General features: G+C 37.4%; 1 protein-coding gene and 1 long non-coding RNA gene across 4 annotated transcripts; both read left to right on the top strand.

Moving 5' to 3' along the window:
• The first annotated feature begins 6290 nt into the window (after window positions 1-6290).
• On the top strand, window positions 6291-7293 carry LOC137721804 (uncharacterized). Its single transcript, XR_011066724.2, has 3 exons — window positions 6291-6412; window positions 6871-6938; window positions 7053-7293. It is a non-coding gene; the product is annotated as an uncharacterized LOC137721804 (long non-coding RNA).
• Window positions 7294-8270: 977 nt separating this feature from the next.
• Window positions 8271-16762, top strand: LOC137725657 (G-type lectin S-receptor-like serine/threonine-protein kinase At4g27290). Of its 3 annotated transcripts, none has more exons than XM_088693947.1 (9): window positions 8271-8400; window positions 8556-8617; window positions 12364-14471; window positions 14739-14891; window positions 14982-15112; window positions 15250-15460; window positions 15557-15794; window positions 15908-16058; window positions 16148-16762. In XM_088693947.1, the coding sequence occupies exons 3-9, from the start codon at window positions 13148-13150 to the stop codon at window positions 16445-16447; spliced, it is 2508 nt and encodes an 835-aa protein (XP_088550073.1). In that variant the 5' UTR covers window positions 8271-8400; window positions 8556-8617; window positions 12364-13147; the 3' UTR covers window positions 16448-16762. The 3 variants fall into 3 exon arrangements, with proteins under 3 accessions (XP_088550073.1, XP_068320528.1, XP_088550072.1); XM_068464427.2 differs by having other exon boundaries at window positions 14739-14894; XM_088693946.1 differs by having other exon boundaries at window positions 14739-15112.
• Window positions 16763-17341: the final 579 nt, after the last annotated feature.

The raw sequence follows: 17341 nt of genomic DNA, 5'->3' as shown, positions 1-17341 counted from the left end.
TACATAGCGGTTGTATTGCAGCAGCCTCCGGTGATAGAGAGATGTGCAATCTGCTGGATATCATCGGTGTGGTGACAGTGACAGGGTGAAGGTGTAGGTAGCAACTAAGACATTTGAGTAGTAGCAGTAGCAATGAGCTGAGGTCATCGATGAACCCGAGCAGAGCAGTAGAAACAGGGATGACAAAGAAGGAAAAAGCACAAGGTCTCATATCCATTGGAATGAAAGACAATAAAAACAGATGAAACCAATTGCAATTGCACCCTTCAAATCGCGCAAACATTTAATCAAGGACAACAAAACCTTTATGAATCGAGTAAAAAGTAAACTAATTTCTTCGCCAATACTCGGAGCTCATTTTCATTATAATTCTTGTAGTTCACAATCGGTTTTGCAGTATATTGTGACAAATTTGTAGATTCTCACACAAAAACAGTTCCTGCAACTGTAAAGTCTCAAGTAAATCAACATTTGAAGGCCTAGCCGTCATCCTATGGGATCCAAGTCCCTAATCGTCACGTCTGACATTCTCCACATTGTAGTTAGTTGTCAAATTGAACCAAAAACGAAGTGTACACTGCAGAAGCGAACAAGTGAAAGTTAATCATCTGTGATGCCACTCCAAATCCGTACTGTTTTCTCAGAGCACAAAATGACTTCAAAAGCAAAACAAGAAAAATCAACTTTCCTAATCAGAGTTTATCGGCAACAAAAGAATCACTGTTTGACCAGTATACATTGCTAACATTAGGAAATAGAACAATCACTGCACACTATTTTATCTGTTTTGACAAATAAAAGCAATGCCTAAAGGTTCGCTGGATGATACAGGCAAATTGGTTGAGTTACATCTTTCGTTACTTACTAACCGTTTGAACTATTTAACTTTTGTCCCCCTTGTTCATTTTCTGTGCTACTTATGCATCATCTATTGTCAAAGCCGAAACAAAACAAGCCCAAAATTTCTGGCTTCATATAAGTCTAATGCCTCACAGGATTGCCTGGTATCGATACAAAAGACAGTTAAAGCACTAGGGATGGGGGCTATATGAACTCATAGACGGCCTAGTATCAAGGTTAGTGCAAATCGCATCACACTAGACACACGCATTAGGCATAGAAATCTAATGCCTCGAAGGACTGCCTGGTATCAGAACAAAATTATCCCGACCTTGACTATTGGAGCACTAGGCACGCTTACGAACTCATAGACGCTCTAGTATCAGGGTAAATGCGATCACATCAAACTAGAAACACGCATAAGGCAGAGAAGTCTAACGCCTTTGCTCACTCAGTCCTTCACTGATACAAATCGTAGGGATTGCAAACTGATAAGCCTTCAGTCAAGACACAACAACAGCAATGCAGCTCAAAAAGCTGCCCACATCCTCTAGTTTCCGTCAGTCACGACTAAAATTCCCCTGCGTCCCAACTCCCACACCTCACATCTGACCCCAGAAGCTCCTACACACATTTTCGCATCAATAGAAGGAAGGCCGAATACAGAGTGGTGCCAAATGATAGCCAAATTGTGTTCACGGTGAAAACAGTTTTCAAGAAAATTACAAATGAGTTTCCAACCATTATTCGCCACAGATTTTTGTTAGAAGACTACAATATGCTTTATCATTGGTTGAATCGTGTTGATATACTGGCAAGTAATGCTATATATATATAATTGTAAAAACATTAGTGTTTGTGTCATTCAACAATTTCTAATCATCTTATCACATTTGTTTGTTAAATTACAAGATGTGGTGGGTCATGTGAAGGGAATGCAACGCTTAGAACCAAAACAGGTCAATGAAAAAGTTGTGCACAAATGTGACATCGTTGTTGAAAATCTGAGGTAATTTTTTTCATTTACTTTTCATTTACTTTTCATTCTACCCACTGCATAAAAAATTAAAATACCATCTAATAATTGTATGTCGTTTGATAATTAGATAATCGTTTTAACAATGACTCCATTTTTTGTTAGCCAAATTTAAAAAAAAAAATCTTTAAATTGAGTGCTAAAATTCTTTTTCGAATTGCAGTTAGAAGAGGCAAAACTTACACTTTGGGGAAATGTTGCAAAGAACTTTTCTTCTCTGTCGAAGCTTTGTTGCTGCGGGTTATTGCTGTTTTTACAAGTTTGGAAGTGAAGTTGTACCGGGGTATTTAATATCAAAAAATAATAATCAGTTTTACATCATTCTCTAATAAATTTATTATACAGTTTGTCTTAAATGTTGCCATTTAATTTAATTTGAATATTGTTATTCTTTCTATTTGGGTTCGTATTTGAATAGTGGGCATGAATGAGGAGGAGCCCAAAGATGCCAGAATAAATAAAGATTTGCCCGAAGCTCAGCGTCGAGACCAGAAACAAGCTGAAGACTTCTCAGCCAAGACAAAAGCCATGTGTCCATAACGGAAGTGACAAGTGATGGAGACCAACCTACTATCAGCCAAAAGGGACTTTCTAGTGGCATTACAAGTAAAAAACTGATGACTCACTATCATTCCAGTGCTTTCGGGTAAGAGCAAAAGCTACAGCAATCAGGCCAAATTGCCTATAAAAGGGAAGATAGGCCCCAGAGACAAAGACACTAAACCAATCAAACAAACAAACATACAAACTTTGCTCTCAAGCCAGTTCGTACCCTTCAAGCTAAAATCAACCAAGATTCAGTCCTTTTAGCAATAGTTCCCTTAGAAAAGCTATCTTTTGTCTAGTATAAAAACTCTACTACATTCCCAATGTTGTAGTATCGATCCTCTTGTGTAAACCTGTTTACCATCCATCCTTTTTAGTCTACAACCTCTGTAAAATCAAAGAAAAGTGGCTGCAAGAAGTTCAACCTTGCCAGACAAGGTGAAATCTGGCCTTGAGGCTCTTAGTTTGTCATCTAAATTAGTAGATCTATTGCTTAATGCATTTTTCAATATATATTCAAGTCATTTCCACCTGTTTTCTATTTTAAGAGTCCCATTTGCATCTGGATCTGGTTAACTTAATGGATATATTTTCACTAAGAGCAACTTGGAACCAAACAAATGACTTAAAAGGCTCTGGACTCCTCCATTCGAACATACAAGATTATGAACTAAAAGTCCTTGTTTACAAGGCAAGAAAAAGAACTTAATACAGACTTAACTCATCCGTGACAATCCTTTGATAACAAGAAGTTTGAGTAACTTGGAGCACAAGTAATCAACTTGAAACACACTTGTTATACATCTGCTATACTGAGATAGCAGTAGCACGCCTAAGCATTTAGTTAGTTTTGATTGCGAGCCTCAAGGCCTACACCTAAGGCCCCACAAAGGCATCTTTTAGAACTAACTTCAAGCTCTTATTGTAGCACACAAGACAAGCAAGAGCCCAACTACTGAACATATACATCAAAAGTGCCAATCCCTTGGGAAGTTATGCTAAGGTCCATACACCTGCTCTAGAGAAATCTTTGCCCGCACACTTTCATTACATAGATACACATGCATTGTTAATTACAACATTTGCTTACACATTCATCTGTTATCATATGAACTAATAAATTATCATTCTCTTTTTGTGCTACTTTTTAAAAATTTGTAAAAACTAACTCAATTTGAAATACATTGAGGTACTTAAATTGTATTGATAAATTTTTATTTTTGTTAATTGTTGGTTTTCACTTTGTTCATTGTTTTCTTCATAGGTAGACAATGTTATCCTAAACAACACTGGTTTCTCAAATTTCTTCATTGACCCAGACATTCCAGAAATAAACTCATACAAATCAATGTGAGCATATTTAATAATGTTAAAACAAATTGAATCTATGTTTAATATTTTTGGAATGCAAAAATTTTTGTTTCTGCAATATCATCGAGATAAAATTGCATATTAAATGTTGCAGGTTTTCCAGTTCGGTATATTCTCTCAGAATATTGCCCTCATCTTCGAACCAAGCAAATGAAGCCGAAATCTTGCAGACTGCGAAAAAAATGACAATTGATCAGTTGGCTTTTTTGGATCCAGATTTACACAGGGTATACAAACTAATCACATGTTATTTTCTTTGGCTAAAATTTTGTCATTGGATTCTCGCATTTTTAACAAAACATATGTATCATGAACATCGCTGATGCAAATCTTGGTTAAAATATTTTCTAGGATGATACATTTTTGTGTGAAGCATCTGTGAAACGTTTTGACACAAGGCACGACTGGTGGTACAGTGCTTGCCCAACCTGTGTCAAGCAAATGCATAAGGATCCAACTGGACAGAACTTGTCACAAACACCCAAATCAAATTCCAACTCCTTGGTATTTTCCTTTTTGTCTTAAAATAATTATTTGGTTATTAATAGTTTTGCTAATCCCTCACCTCTGAACTATATGTATAGCAAATTTAGCACTTCACTTACTATGTAGAAAACATATATTTCCATTTAGCTCTATTTGTAATATCTTTTTGATTAAATAAATCTATTATGAATAACTGTTTTTGTTCATCAACTGCATTATCAATTTTTCTTGCCGTTGTAAACTGAATTACAACATCTAACTTTCATTTTTAAACATATGTACAAGGTACCCTTGGTTCTTCAGGATGAAACTAATGAAATCAGTGCTTTAATAACTAATCCCTCACCTGTGAAATATATATATATATATATAGCAAATTTACCATTTCACTTACTATGTACAAAACATATATTTCCATTTAGCTCAATCAATGATATCTGTCTGATTAAATAAATCAACTATGAATAATGTTTATGTTCATCAACTGCATTATCAATTTTTCTTGCTGTTATAAATTGAATTACAGCAACTAACTTTCATTTATATACATAGGTACAAGGTAAACTTGGTTCTTCAGGATGAAACTGATGAAACCGGTGCTTTAATAATTGGTAAATGCGGGGAAACATTATTTAGTGCAAGCTGCAAAAATTTGGTCTTCAATCAGAGATTAGCGGATCAACAGCAATTGTCAAATGAATTTTTAAGACTGATAGGGCAGAAAAAAAATTTTCACCTCCGATTCAGCAGCCTAAAAAATTACATGAACTTCAATGATCTTCTCATCCACAATGTCTCTAAAGATGTGTCCATGCAACCAGCAGCTCCGCAGACTCTTTTCAAACAAGTATCAATGCCTTCCACTACATTATCATCATCTACCTCTACCCCAGATACAAGTGCCCAATCATATAAAAGAAAGAGGGAATCAGTCAGTAGACCGCTTTTTTTCGATGCCAAAAAAGGTAATACATTAGTGAACAACTATCTTTGCCGTGTTTAAATTAATTTTTTATTTTTTATTAGGCATCCCTATTTTTCAACGTTTGCTCTGTTTTTAAAACAGTGATATGGAAGAAATTTCGGAAGCCAGTGGCCAAGATTTTGATGAAATTCCTATCAAGTTATTGAAAAGATCTTCTCCAACTGGTTAAGGAAAAGACACCTCTCCACCAAAAAAATATTGGGTGACCATCCGTCTTATATTATATTTTCCAGATTATAATTTTATTCTTGCATCATTCTATCATTCGTTTTTATGTTTTACTTTTTTTTCTCTTTCCCTGGATTGCTTTCTCAACAGTCAAGAAGGTTGATGCAAATGCTTCATGTTTTGCTGAAGAGAAACAAGACAGTTATTATGGATTTTAATAAATCCACAGACAATGTTTCTTTATATTTTTTTGCCAACTGAACAGTACAACATGGTCTAAATGCCTTAATATTTTTTGCATGTAAATAGCACAATGTTAATAATGTTTTTGGCATGTAAATAGCACAATGTTGCCAATATATTTTGAATGTAAATAGCACACAACCCTGTAATATTTTATGTGCAACTGTTGCAGGCAGTGCAAAGCTAGAAACCACTGAATTGAAATGTCTACCTGCAATATTTTTTGCATCTAAATAGTAGGATACCAGCAGCTATTAACCCAGAATCCATGTCCTATGTTGCAGTCCTCTTTTCTAAATAGATGACAATGAATTTTAAAAGTTTTTTTTCTTTACGCATTTTATGCGTTGAACAATTTTTCAAACATTTCTAGTTTAAACAGTATTAGTTTTCTCTCAAATCATTTTTACGTTGTTTGAACAAAACATTTGACACAATTTTAAAACTCGCAGTAACGCGCGGCTAATGTGTTCTAGTATATACAGAAAGAGAAAAGGGGCTACTGTTACTCGCAGCGGAACCATCGCCACGCCGCTGCAGCGTCAAATTTTGGACCTCCAACGGCATCGTTTTCTAAAACCCTCTCTACTCAAGGTAAGTTATTCTAGGTTTTAGTCGAAATTTTAGGGAATTGATTCGTTTTCGTGTTGCATGTTTAACATTCATCTGGGTGATGGTGGTTTGACGGTGTACGAACTGGAATTGCTGATGGTAGGCTTGAATTTGGCCAAATTTGGGTTAGAATCGTAAAACTCTAATCCTAATTTTGTCCTCCTTCGAATTTAAGAGCGAAACTTGATGTATGTATACTCTTTTTTTGTTGTGAATAATGCAAATTAAGTGTCTTTGGAGGTATTATGGGTATATTTTCCGAATTGGGGTTTTTAAAGTTTATCAAGAAATTTGATCTGGGATTCTGAATTTTTTTTACAACTCAGTAATTTGTGGAGTTATTCTTAGGTTTTATCAAGAAATTTGATCTAGGTTTCATATATTTGTGATTGACATTGTTTTTTTAGTATTTTTTTTCCGTCACTAACACAGCCATGGTTTTAATTTGCATCAAGTTTCAGCATTTTGTTCTAATTTTTGCAAGTTATTTGGTACAACTATTCATATTCTGAACACAAATGCTAAGAGTCTGAAGAGCAATGAAGTTGTTGTTGAAAATAGTAAGTCGATATTACTGAAACAGGCATAAGCACCTCTACTGTTGTCTCGAAGCTGGATGGCGAAGATGGACGGATTGTGTTCAAGGCTCAGGTTCATTATTTCCTTTTGATTTTACTGATCAAAGTTGTTATGTTATTCACTGCTGGACTTTTGTAATAATTATGTGTTCCTAATCCTAAAGTTGCCCCTATTTCTGTCTCATAGTTGTGATTTTGCTGGGAAAGGCTGAAGAAGTTAAGGAGACCGCAGTTCGTGTGGCTGCAGCGTGAAGGCATATATGATTCAGCAGAGTTTGAGTTGAAACTTGGATGATGAGTAGTAGCTGGGTAATTCAATAGCATAATAAGGATGTGTATATGAGAGACAGATTTATCACTTTGCTTCCTAATGCATGTTTTCTTACATGCCCTTTGATATAAATAATAAGGTTTTTTTGCAGCTCACATCTCTCTCTCTCTCTCTCTCTCTCTCTCAGCGCACACACTCACACAGAAACTACCACATTATTAGAAAAGCTGAAGAAACACTAGAATTTAGTGAGTCTGAATCGTTGAGGTTGACATTTAGGGTTCTGGGTCTGCTTCAAATTTCAATTTTTATCCCCATATTTTAGGGTCATGTACTGTTTGTGTTGTGCTAAAAGCATGATTGTTTATGTTGGAGTGGTTTAAGGTACCGTTTGGTACGTGGGACGGGACGGAACAGAATGGGACAAGACGTTTCATTCCACGTTTGGTGCACCTAAAACGGGTGGAACGAGCTGTTCCACGGGACGAGTTTTGGGTGAATTTTCATTCCACCTCACCCCCTGGAACGACTCGTTCCACATCCGTGGAACACAAAATTATAACCTCTCCGTCTCCTTCTTCTTCCTCCTTGTTTCCATCCGAGGGTATCTTTGCTCCCGCTCCGTTCCATTCCGTCCTGTCCCGTCCCGTCCCGTCCCGTCCCATTCCGTTCTGTCCCGTCCCGTCTGCATACTGTGAAGGTGAGCGTCTTTGGAGGTATTGTGGGTATATTGTCCGAATTGGGGTTTTTAAAGTTGAAATTTAATCTGGATTCTGAATTTTTTTTACAATTTAGTAATTTGTGGAGTTATTCTTAGTTTTTATCAAAAAATTTGATCTAGGTTTCATATATTTTGTGAAATTAGATACTTATTTGTGAAATTACACACACACACACACACACACACACACACACATATAGATTGCGTAAGGGCAGGGATCCCCATTTTTTCAAAAAAAATGGGGACACGCTCCCCACCGTTAGATTGGTTTTAATGAAATAGTGTGGTTGAAATTAAAACATAGGTCACTCAATCTCAACCACACAATTTCATTACAGTTAAATCCAACGGTGGGGAGCATGTCCCCATTTTTTTAGAAAAATGGGGATCCCTCCCCTTAAGCAATCTGTGTGTGTGTATATATATTGTTGTGGTAGTTAAGGTAATTTATGCGTTTGAAAAGCTCGAGAGTTGAATGTGACAAAGTAAGCAGATCAACATGCAAACCTGAAACCAAAAAGCTCAAACCCCGACAATTCGATAGTTAGCCCTGTTTTCAGATTTTGTTTGCTTCAATTAATTTTGTGTAAATTAGTTAATAACATATTAGAGCGAAACCCTATTGGTTATTCTGCTTCTTTTTTTTTTTTTTTTTTAATAGGTAATAACATGTATTTTCTCTTCTTTGCATTTAGCAGTAATCAACCTCAGTTATGCGACTCAAAATCTGGGGCAGCTTCTGGGCCTTATTCTCAGGAAGGTAACATTTTTATTTCTTTTCCTTATCATTTGATTGGGTTTTGGATTTATGATTTCAATTTGGTGCCATTAAGCTATCACCCTTGGACCCCAGAATTCAGGTAACCCCATGATTTTAATATTTCTTCTTCTGTTTTATGTAATTATTATTCTATGAATTGTATTTTTCGGTTAAATAGTGATTAATTAGTGACACACCCGACCCAGAAAGTCCGAATCGAGCTGTGTTGGCCGACACCTGGAAGGTGATGAAGCCATAAAATGTGATAGAGTGTAGAAAAATGTGAATAATTTGAACCTAAAAATTATTAATACCAGAGTGCGTTGCGAGCGGGAGCGAACCCATTTTACGCACGATGTCAGAGCATAAGTAAGGTACGGGAGTGTGGGTAAGAATCATACCCTCAGAAATATCCATCAATACTAAGATTCGCCACAGATTCTTGTCGATACAAACACAGCAGCTAAAACCTGGAGGGCACCAAACAGAGAGTGTGAGTAAGCAATAAAACCAAGCTTCCTAAAGTTATTACCTCTCTAACAGTAATGCCCCTAAATGTAAAACCCGTATCGTTTTCCATAAGACAATACAACATATATACATAATCCAAACCATACTCAGAAATGGCTAGAACCACAGTTTGCCATCAACTCCACCATGCAATAATAAGTAGGCCAAATGAACTTAATCAATACAAAATGATATATCAGTCGGAGTCATCTAATATGACATGTACAACTTATCCATATCTCATCAATCATGGCTAGCATATAAGTCGGAGTCACCTATAGTGACCTGTACGACTTATCCATATCTCATCAATCATGGCTAGCATATAAGTCGGAGTTACCTATAGTGACATGTACGACTTATTCATATCTCATCAATCATGGTTAGCCAATACCTCAATAAGTATACCTGCACACGAGTCGGAACCACCTAAAGTGGTATGTATGACAAGACTGGGTGTAAATAAATACGCTCAAGTGCTACGATCACGTGAAGGCTGTGCGAATAATCGCGGGTCACCTACGAGTCGGAACCACCTAAAGTGGTCTGTACGACAGGACTGTGCACCTACCTTGGATCCAAGGTGAGCGTAAGGTGCGGGAGGTGAACATCACGTGAAGGACTGTGCCCTGGCCACGGGCGGGAGCACTAACACCGGGATGCAGTTTTATGAGCTATATTATATCTCAACACAATCATACTCACTAACATCACTAACATCAACATGTACTCACCTGAGGCTTACCTGGGCGTCCGCGGCGTCATATAGCACTTCAAAGCATTCACAATAGTCAGGTCCAGGTAATATCCATATGAATATGCCATGATGCAATCTAAACCCAAACATTTCATGATATTCCCAAGATATATATAATACGGCGTAACATGTACAATCAATAACACCCTACTCCCAAACTATTTACTTTTGAGAGTAATCATTAGTGATAAGCCCAATTAGACCCTAGTTACATTAATTATCATACTTACCTTTCCTTACTTTAATTTCTTGATTCTTCACGCATTGATTTATGATCAACATTTAATCACCAAATCATAAAGCTAAATCTCACAATTCCCACCAATGTCCCTCACATTGCTCAATTCACTAAACAAGGCTATTGTCTCAATTATTTAATCTCATTTATTATATGGCTGCATCTAACGTCTTGTTAGACTGCCTACGTACCCTAAACAGGGATCAAGCCATTCGTAGTTCGAAATGATTAATTGTAGGTAACAAGCATAGATCACTATAGAAGTGCTTGTGGAACTATCAATTATATGCCTATGAAAGAAAAAGGCCCACTCACCTGGAGTCCACGCTATGATTATCTTGCACGCACATCGAGACATCACGATCTATCGTCGCCTGTGACCAATTATCAAATCACGTCTCAAAGTTTTTACCAATAGAATACATAATTTACATAAAACATATCCTCAAGGACCTTCAAGAATAATTTGAGACCCATTGACCAAAAATCAACCGTCGATCAAAGATCGACGGTAGGGTCTACAACCCTGTATAGCTCGATTTGGAAGATCCGCATATCAGATTTCCAATCTACAACTCCCAACGATCCACAATATGTTTCTAGAATAACATATTAAAATTTCATTACGATCCAACGGTTGGATCTCCGCCATTTACCCAAAACCAAGTGGATGTGAACATTTATTTTACTAACTTACAAATTCAATTTGGGAAGATCCGTACATCGGATTCCCGATCCATAAATTCCTATGATCTTTAAATACTACATATTATAATGTATCCAAGTTTGGTAACGATCCAACGGTCGGATCGTCGATTCACATTTTCATCAAGCAACGTATCGTAACGAATTTAGGTTCCAACGATCAACCTATGTCATTCAAATAACAAAACTGAATTCAAGACATTCGACATAGCCTAAAAATAGCATAGGCGGCCCACTGGCCACGCGCCGCCGCACTCACCGCCGCAGGTGGTGGTCGGCCGCCCCGACTCGCCGGAAAATCCAACTATTTCCAAAAATTCTCAAACTTCACAGAAATGAATATCTCAGTGAGTGGAGCAACTTTCATACCTTCCACGAAGTCCAAAAGTGGACGGAAGATGATCAATTTTGCCCACAAAGCCGGCGGGTGCCTAAAATTTCCCGACGTCGATTCGTCGTCTACGGTGGTACAACGGGGTCAAGGTTGGTTGGGTTTTGCTCCTGGGGTGATAGGCTACAAAGCCCAAGTGGTGGCATCGGCCATCGCTTTGCCGATTTGCCGGAAAATCGAAAAGGGTGGCCGGAGCACTATTGATTTTCGTCAACTTTCGTGGCCTTAAACCGCCACATCCATGGTTAATCAAGGTGGTTCTTGGGTGGGTTTTGTAGAGGGGAATGAGAGCTTCAAGATGGTTGTGGTGGCATCGAAAAACTCCACCGGAGTTGGCCGGAATCGGCCTTGAAAGATGGGTAGTCGGAGAGGTGTACGGACGGAACCCACGGGAGCTTTTCCCCCCTTTTTTTTCTTTCTTTCTTTCTCTTTTTTTTTTTTTTTTTTTTTTTTTTTTTGCATTTCTGATTTTTTGGCTTCACTCCACAAAGTGGGGATTTAATTTAATTAACACTAAACCTTGAATAACCAATTTCGAACGTCCGTAACTATACCGTATAATCCGAACTCGCAAACGACTTTCGCCTATATGTTCGTACCAACGAGTACTACGAGGATATGCTAAAAGAATAAGTCCCACATCTCTCAAGTCGATGGTCAACAGAAGTCAAAGTCCTTGCCTCTAGGGCAATTTCGTAAATTCACGCTTTTAAAATAAAATAAAAACGTAAAATTTAGAACGGGTTGTCACAATTAGAATGTATAGGGAAAAAACTCAAGCATTGCAGTGTTTGGAGTGAACACAATGGAACAATGGAATCAATTTTCCAAAGACCGGCTCCAACTTTGTTGATGAATTTCGTTCTCAATTTTAATCGGCTATCTACTTGAATCCATTTCTAAGCTTAATTAGTTAATGCAATTAGCGCTCTTTCATGTTGAAAGATGCTAAATACTTTGGATTTGAAATTTTGTGTTGAATATCAAGATAGAGACCTTTCTCTAGAACACTATCTGTCTATTTATGCATTTGTTTTCCAACTTTATGTTATTCCTTTTATTGTTCTGATCTTAGCAAGAGCATCCTATAACAAATCCAATTGTCATTTGTTCACATTAACTTCTATTTTTCCAATTTCTAATAGATAAACGAAAACAGCTACATATCATAAGAAAGGAGGAGGAACAAAGTGAAGGAACAAACCCATTAGATTCAGGAAATTCAATACTACTCATTGTTTCTTATTGTAGATAGGGTTGTATATAGATTTCCACATGTAAACAAGTAGTAAGACTTATCATATATATATTTAAAACATTTTATATAGTTTCAAAACCTGCACCATTGTGCGGGCACGCTTGCTAGTATAAACTAAAGAAAATGACAAGAGCACCAAATTATTCCATTACATGTGTAGCATATTGACTTAGAAATGAAAAAATTAACGTGATTAGAAAGATGGACACAACGAGATATACAACCAGTTACAGAGAATATTATCTCCTGCCAAAGACTCTCATTGATACTTTCTAGCATTTGTATATTAAAGTCAAATGCGAAAGAGTGCAGCAATCAAACGTTTAAGTTTCCTTTGAGCTGAGGGAACTGGATGACCACATATTAATTCGGATATTTTCTACTAGAGTGAAGTATCCGGCTGCTACTTTCTTTTTCTTTTTTTTGTTTTTTTTTGTGGAAACACGGCTTTCTTTTTCTTTTTTTTGTTTGTTTTTGTGGAAACACGACTTTCTTAGTCTCACACTTAGGAGAACAATTTGTCTTCCCACGCACCCGACTATTCAACAATATTGAAGGAACTCGAAAATGATTGGTTACTTGCAGGAAAAGGTACCAATGTTTATTTCAGTAAGGTGTTCAAATGACAGACAAACATTTAAATCACCGTGTAGAAAGTATATAGACGGACAATGGAAACCTTCAATATTCTGTGCTTTCCCATGAAGTTCATGAAAAATCCGTCAAAAGTTTCAACTAAGATATGCTTGCTTCTTTTCTACTCTTCTTTGCTGCTCATCGTCGCAGCAGTATTCTCCACAGCTGATGACGCCGTGAGTACATTTCAGTCCATTAGAGAAGGTGAGACTGTAGTTTCAACTGGCGGTACGTTTGAGTTAGGATTTTTCAGTCTTGATGCTTCTAATAGACGGTACGTGGGGATATGGTACAAGATATCTGTGACAACCATAGTATGGGTTGCCAACAGAGACACACCCCTCACTGATAAGTCCGGCATTCTGAAGGTCACTAACCCCGGAATTCTTGTCCTCAGCCACAACATGAGCACAGTTTGGTCCTCCAATACATCAAGAACCGCACAGAATCCAGTGGCACGTCTTTTGGATTCGGGTAATCTTGTCGTGGCAGATAGAAGTGATGATGACCCTGGGAACTTTCTGTGGCAAAGTTTTGATTACCCTGGCAATACATTCTTACCAGGTTCGAAGATTGGTAGGAACACAGTTACAGGCTTCAATTGGCATCTTAGATCGTGGAAAAGTCCTCAGGATCCTTCTCAAGGCAATTGTACAATTCAACTTGGTCCCAAAGGATATGCTGAAATATTTGGGAGGGAAGGTTCGGTCATTAAATTTCGGTATGGACCATGGAATGGACTCCGGTTGAGTGGAGCGCCTCAGTTAAATCCAAACGCTATATACACATACGATCTTGTTTCTGAACATGATGAAATGTACTTCAGTTACAAGCTTCACAACAACTCAATCCTTACGAGGGTGGTTATAACCTCAGATGGAGTGCACAGCTACACATGGATTGATAGAACCAAAGGTTGGGCTCCTTCCCTAGCAGCCCAAACTGATTACTGTGACAACTATGCAGTATGTGGTGTACATGGTGCATGTAACATGGAAAAGTCCCCGGTTTGCAGCTGTTTAAAAGGATTTACACCAAAGTTTCCGAAAGAATGGGATATGTTAGATTGGTATAATGGCTGTGTGAGAAAGACTCCTCTAAATTGCACCGGAGATGTGTTCCAAAAGTACTCGGGGGTGAAGTTGCCTAGCACAGAACAATCCTGGCTTAGCAGAAGTATGAACCTCAAGGAATGTGAGATGGTGTGCATGAAGACCTGCTCCTGCACGGCTTATACAAATTTAGATGTTCGGAATGGAGGAAGCGGGTGCTTGCTGTGGTACGGCGATCTAATTGATATAAGATACTTTGCTGAGAACGGGCAAGATATTTATATAAGAATGGCTGCATCGGAACTAGGTATGCAAAAAACACCTGTTGGTGAATATGCATTTATTTATTCATGACCAAATGCTTGAAACAAAGTCAAGACATAATGAAGTGAAACGTTGTATTGTTTCCAACAGTTTAAACCTTGAATTTTGACACAATTAGCAATATCTTCTTTTAGAATTGTCTCACAAACTAGCAAGTATTAGTTGGATGATAGGCATTATACAGTTTTTATTTATTTATTTATTACTCTCCGACTCATAGATTTTCTGTTTTCAAAAATGTCATTCATAGATCATGAAGACGATACAAAGATCAATGCTAAATACTTTGAATCCAATGCAAAGAAAATGAGAATCATAATAAGCACTACTGTATTGTCTACCGGACTGCTGATTTTAGGCCTTGCCCTGCTATTTTATGTTTGGAAGAAGCAGCACCAAAAAGGTGGTAAGTTGGCTGTACTATTCTGCCCCTCTACAGTTCAGTTGTATAGGGAATTTTTTTTTTTCACCCCTTGTTACTGCGTCCTTGCAGGAAAATTGGGACGTAGCCAAAAGGAGGATATGGAATTACCGTTATTTGACTTGATGACTGTAGTTTCTGCAACCAGTAACTTTTCAATTGAAAACAAACTTGGTGAAGGCGGTTTCAGATCTGTATTTAAGGTAAAACCAGGTAGTCCTTAACTGTTTCCATGTTGCATAGATATGTAGTTCTGGTCATAATATGGAATGATGGATATAAGTAGTGTGCAAACTACAGAATATGAATCTTGGCCATAACATAAGCTGATGGATTTTAGGGTACGATGAAAGACGGACAAGAAATAGCAATGAAAAGGTTTTCAAAAAGTTCTAGACAAGGACTTAACGAGTTCAAGAATGAAGTTAAACTTATTGCCAAACTTCAGCATAGGAATCTAGTGAAGCTTCTTGGATGTTGCATTCAAGAAGACGAGATGATACTGATCTATGAGTTCATGCCTAACAAGAGCTTAGACTTCTTTATTTTTGGTTTGACCGCTCAAAAACCTTAAACTTTGGTTCCATCAATTCGCTTATGCTGGCATGATGTATTTTTTGACAATTATGAACTACGATATTTTGCAGATCAAAGAAAAAGGATGTTGTTAGACTGGCCGAAGCGCTTTGAAATTATTAATGGGATAGCTCGAGGGCTCCTCTATCTTCATCAAGATTCTAGATTGAGAGTTATTCATAGAGATCTCAAAGCAAGTAACATTTTATTAGGCAGTGAATTTAACCCGAAAATCTCAGACTTCGGCCTGGCTAGAAGCTTTGGAGGAAATGAAACGAAAGCAGAAACGAAGAAAGTGGTTGGAACATAGTAAGTATCCTAAAACACAATTGTATGATTGCTTTTTAAGAATTTTCGAAAACACTAATAGAAAGTCTAGATTCTTTGCGTATAAAAACGTTTTTTGACACATTAGTTTGCAGCGGTTACATGTCCCCAGAATATGCAATTGATGGTTTCTTCTCAATAAAGTCCGACATCTACAGCTTTGGTGTTCTGGTATTAGAGATAGTGAGTGGGAGCAGAAATAGAGAATTCTCTCATCCAGACCACAAACTCAACCTTCTTGGACATGTGAGTGTGACAACATCAAATATCAAGTTAAAATTTCTTATCGCTCGATTCCACTACTTCTACTAAGTAGACTAGTTTTCGTGTTTTAGGCATGGATGCTACACATAGAAGGCAGGCCTCTCGAACTACTTGATACATCGGTAAAGGACTCCGCTCTGCTTGAAGTTGTAAGAACAATTCATATGGGTCTTTTGTGCGTGCAACAAAATCCAGAAGACAGGCCGAGTATGTCAGCTGCAGTTCTAATGTTGAGTGGTGAAGGTGCATTGGCTCAACCTCTAAAACCTGGTTTTTACAATGAAAGGGATTTGACTGACCTTGAAGCTGGTCGTTCTTCTAAAGCATTCTCAGCTAATGAAGTCACTACTTCAATACTTGAGGCTAGATAAAATATTGGAAATGATTTCCGCACACCTATCTCTCATTATTGTATCTTTTGATTTTCCTACAACTTCTTCAAGGCAAGAAATAAATTATGTGGCGTAACTTATATTTCATGTTGGTGCATATATATTCTTAGAATTGAACACAAATATGAGAGATTCCAAGCCTCTTATTTATGTTTTCTTTGGATTTGAGGTGTAGTTCGTAACTTTATATAATTCATGTAAAAAATGGATCCGATTCCACATAAAAATCTAACATGTGGTTCGTGTAGCATTGTTATTTATATTTACTCGATTTTTTGTACTTCTATTTATTCAGTACGATTGGTGGTTGTGATCTTTTAGACATGAAGTTTACACATGGAAGGCAACTCCATTGAACTGCTCGATACATCAATAGGAGACTTCAGTAATCCACATGCTGTTTTGCGGTCGATCCATGTCTCTTTTATGTGTGCAGCGAAATATTGTCAATTTGATAATATTTCATTACCTGATGTTGAGTGGTAAAAGTGCATTGCCTCAACGTCAAAAACCTGGTTTTTATAGTGAAAGGGATCTAGAGGACCTCAAAGTTGATCCTTGTGCAAACGAGGCTAGGGCATTTTCAGCTAATGAAGTCACTTTTACAGTACTCGAGTTTGAAGTATGAATTAGAGAGATTAAATGGTTATCGTTGTACCAACAACATGAAAGCAACTGAGGCAATTGACAGCAAAGGAAACAAGGTTGCAAAAAAAACCACCACAATCAGCAGCCAAGAACAACCCAAAGCAGAACAAAAAACAAACAGGAAACAGAGAGACTCTAAGAGAGAAAAAATTGGACAAAGAAATTCAGCAGGGAACGGTAGACACAATGGCATATAACTGCTCCTATTTCACAAACGTACTCCCA

Source organism: Pyrus communis, chromosome 5 (genome assembly GCF_041283825.1).
Source record: "Pyrus communis isolate YQ-2024b chromosome 5, ASM4128382v1, whole genome shotgun sequence".
Lineage (NCBI taxonomy): Eukaryota > Viridiplantae > Streptophyta > Magnoliopsida > Rosales > Rosaceae > Pyrus > Pyrus communis.
The sequence above is the reverse complement of the archived record's forward strand: the minus strand, read 5'-3'. Positions and strand labels throughout refer to the sequence as shown.